This window comes from Seriola aureovittata, chromosome 23, assembly GCF_021018895.1.
Source record: "Seriola aureovittata isolate HTS-2021-v1 ecotype China chromosome 23, ASM2101889v1, whole genome shotgun sequence".
NCBI classification, from domain to species: Eukaryota; Metazoa; Chordata; class Actinopteri; order Carangiformes; family Carangidae; genus Seriola; species Seriola aureovittata.
Genome location: NC_079386.1, coordinates 19123052 through 19128051, shown reverse-complemented (window position 1 = coordinate 19128051; position 5000 = coordinate 19123052). Strand labels below are relative to the sequence as shown.

The window sequence follows — 5000 nt, the reverse complement described above, 5'->3', positions numbered from 1 at the left end:
CACACTCACACACACACTCACACTCAGAGACACACACTCACTCACACACACTCACACACACACAAACACACACACTCACACACACACACACTCACACACACTCACACTCACACACACACTCACACTCAGAGACACACACTCACTCACACACACTCTCACACACACTCACTCACACACACACTCACACTCACTCACACTCACACACACACACACAAACACACACACTCACACACACACACACTCACACACACTCACACTCACACACACACTCACACTCAGAGACACACACTCACTCACACACACTCTCACACACACTCACACTCACACACACACTCACACTCAGAGACACACACTCACTCACACACACTCTCACACACACTCACTCACCACACACTCACACACACTCACACTCACACACACACTCACACTCAGAGACACACACTCACTCACACACACTCTCACACACACTCACTCACACACACACTCACTCACACACACTCTCACACACACTCACTCACACACACACTCACTCACACACACAAACACACACACACACACACACACACAAACACACACACACACACACACTCACACACACTCACTCACTCACACACACTCACACTCACACACACACACACACACACACACTCACACTCAGAGACACACACAACACACACACACACACTCACACTCAGAGACACACACACACACACACACACACTCACACTCAGAGATACACACACACACACACACACAAACACACACACTCACACACACTCACTCACACACACACTCACACACACACACACACTCACACAAACACACACACTCACACACACTCACTCACACACACACTCACACACACACTCACTCACACTCAGAGACACACACTCACACACTCACACTCAGAGACACACACACACACACACACACACACACTCACACTCAGAGACACACACACACACACACACACACACACTCACACTCAGAGACACACACACACACACACACTCACACACACACACACACACACACACACACACACACCACACACTCACACACACCACACACTCACACACACACACACCACACACACACTCACACAACACACACACACACACACACACACACACTCACACACACACACACACACACTCACACACACACACACACACACACACTCACACACACACACACTCTCACACACACACACACACACACAACACACACACACACTCAGAGACACACACACACACACTCACACACACACACACACACACACACACTCACACACACCACACACACTCAGAGACAGACACACACACACACACACACACACAAACTCACACAAACACACACAAACAAACAAACACACACACTCACACACACACACACACTCACACACACACACACACACACACACACACTACCTTGTGTGTTCTTCACCCCTTTAAACACACTGACACCAAACACGAGACCAGCAGCCGTCAGAAGCAGGACAGTTGAGAGAACCCAGGGCCAGAGAGGAGGACGATCTGTAGTCGACACAAACAACAACATGACATTAAAATATTAAGACAAAATTAAACTTTAAAACATTTCTGATCAAGTCACAACAAACTGAGTTCTACTCTGACCTCTGACCTCAGTCTCCTGCTCTGACCTCTGACCTCTACAGGAAGCTCAACCTGTGATGATGTGAGGTCAGTGCTTGTTATTGAATCCAAACATCAGAGGTGTAAATTCAAACACAACAGGAGGGTTAAAGGAGAGTCAGAGACCTCCAGGTCAGAGGTCAGAGGTCAGAGAGGCTCGGACAGCGGAGGCCTGATCAGCTTTGGGGACCAGTCAGGATCTAAACTGTTACCAGGGCCCTGCCAGAGGATCTGAGGCAGGGAGCGGCCTCACAGGGAGTCAGCAGATTGTACATGTAGGCAGGAGCCACACCTTTAAAAACCAGCAGGAACATCTTCACATCAGGCCAGTGAAGGCAGCAAGGACTGTGTTAACAGCATGTTTTCTACCAGCTACAGTCTTTGGACGTTTCACCTCCAGACAGCAGAATAAAGGCCGCGGCAATAATCAAGTCTGGAACAGAGAAAAGCTCCGATGACCTTCTGTTGAACAAGACCAGGTCTACACCTAGTCTCTGTCTGGACCTCTGCTCAAATCCTGATGTTATAACTGTGACGTCGTCGGACTAAATCACCAAACACGTAAATGACAGACTGAGACTGAGCCGTGATGTCAGCTGGATTTACTGTAACACGATCGCTCAGAGACAAACAGATAGAGACGGACTATCTGTGTATTTAGTCTCTCACTCAGAGCTCAGCCTCCGTCTGGATCCACAAGAGTCTTTATTCACTTCACACACACTGATACACACACTGTTACACACACTGATACACACTGACACACACTGATACACACACTGACACACACTGATACACACACTGACACACACACCTATACACACACTGATACACACACTGACACACACTGACACACACACTGACACACACACTGACACACACACTGACACACACACCTATACACACACTGATACACACACTGACACACACTGACACACACACAGACACACACTGACACACACACTGACACACACACTGATACACACTGACACACACACTGACACACACACTGATACACACTGACACACACACAGACACACACTGACACACACACTGAGACACACTGATACACACACTGTTACACACACTGACACACACACACCTATACACACACTGTTACACACTGACACACACTGATACACACACTGATACACACACTGACACACACACATATACACACACTGACACACACACCTATACACACACTGATACACACACTGATACACACACTGACACACACACATATACACACACTGACACACACACCTATACACACACTGATACACACACTGATACACACACTGACACACACACATATACACACACTGACACACACACCTATACACACACTGATACACACACTGATACACACACTGACACACACTGATACACACACTGATACACACACTGATACACACACATATACACACACTGACACACACACTGATACACACACTGATACACACACTGATACACACACTGATACACACACTGACACACACTGATACACACACTGATACACACACTGACACACACACATATACACACACTGACACACACACCTATACACACACTGATACACACACTGATACACACACTGACACACACTGATACACACACTGATACACACACTGATACACACACTGACACACACACTGATACACACACACACACACACAGTACATACCTACTGTGTTCTTCATCTCTTTAAACAGCCTGACGCCAAACACAGCAACAACCAGCAGAACCAGCAGAACCAGTAGAACCAGGACAGCTAGGAGAATCCAGCGCCAGTTTGGACGTTCTGTAGTCGACACAAACAACAAGAAGTCAAACTTTAAAACAACATCACTCTGACCTGCATCTACAGCTCTGACCTTTGACCTGTATCTACAACTCTGACCTTTGACCTGTATCTACAGCTCTGACCTTTGACCATCAGCTGTACTTCTTCCCGGCTCAGTTCTTGTTCAAACTCTCTGATGATGCAGGTGTAGGTGCTGCTGTCCCTGATGGTGGGTCTTCTCAGAGTGAGGCCGAGGTCTCCGGTCTGCAGAGCGTCCGTCCTCATGGACGTCCGGTCTCTGTAGTCCTGGTTCTGGTCTTTGAGTTCGTCCCCTTCCGGCTGACGCTGGTGGACGGTTGAAGGACGGAGGTCGGAGCGGCTCCACACCACTGAGGGATCTCCCAGGTGAGACATGGGAAACTCACAGGGCAGCAGGACAAAGTCGTCCCCCTCATATATCTCCAGAGCTGAGGCATGCTGGGACACTGAGGACACAGACAGAGACATTAGTCCTCGTCCTCAGGTGAGACAGAAACCAGTCTGGTCCACTTTGTGACTGGACCCTGCAGCCTGTAAACTAAACACATGTCTGAATGAAGCTGAACATTTACATCCACACAAACACCACAGCAAAGCATCGTCATGACGACCGTAACATCATACATCACAAACCTAAGGAACCAATCCTGTCAGCTTGTGGGGGTGGGGGCGTGGCTAAATACACCTGACACCTTGTCAGTACAGAGAGAGAGAGTTAGCATTAGCACAACTGCTAACACTGTGTCATCCACTGCAAGTTAAAAGCTAACAAACAACGTAAAAGAATACAAGATGCTAACTAGCTAACCATTCTGAAAAGATGCTAACAATGCTAATCGTTGTGAAAGATGTCTGACTCAGACCGACACAAACTGGTTCATTAAAAATGGCGTATGCAGAAGTGAAGCACGTCATGACGTCATGGTGATAAAAGGTCATTAATCCACTTTTGAAAGAACATCATGGCGGCTTCTTTGATGTGTCTGCTGAATTATAGTGTTTTTGTATGTTTCCTCATATATAGAGCGAATTACCCAGAAGGCTTCTGTGGTGAAAACATTAGTTTCTAACTTTAGGAAACTTCAGTGTATCTGAAAGGTTTCATTAAAAACAAAGATCCTCAGAAACAACCGCAGGTCGTTTCCCTCCATTTTAAAGAAGGACAGAGACACACACACACACTCACACTCACACACACTCACTCACACACACTCTCACACACACTCACACTCACACACACACACACACACACCACACACACACACACACACACACACACACACTCACACTCAGAGACACACACTCACTCACACACACTCACTCACACACACACACTCACTCACACACACTCACACACACTCACACTCAGAGACACACACACACACTCACACTCAGAGACACACACTCACTCACACACACACTCACACTCAGAGACACACACTCACTCACACACACTCACACTCAGAGACACACACACACACACAAACACACACACTCACTCACACACACACACAGACACA

General features: G+C 47.4%; 1 protein-coding gene across 1 annotated transcript in view; it reads right to left on the bottom strand.

Annotated features, from left to right (window-relative positions):
- The window catches only part of LOC130164929 (uncharacterized), a 33772-nt gene that overhangs the window by 26841 nt on the left and 1931 nt on the right, over positions 1 to 5000 (bottom strand). The window contains exons 2-4 of the mRNA XM_056369927.1: positions 3585 to 3926; positions 3343 to 3459; positions 1431 to 1535 (exon numbers count right to left, since the gene is read on the bottom strand). Of these exons, the coding sequence (XP_056225902.1) occupies positions 1431 to 1535; positions 3343 to 3459; positions 3585 to 3926 (564 nt within the window). The remainder of the gene's footprint in view (positions 1 to 1430; positions 1536 to 3342; positions 3460 to 3584; positions 3927 to 5000) is intronic.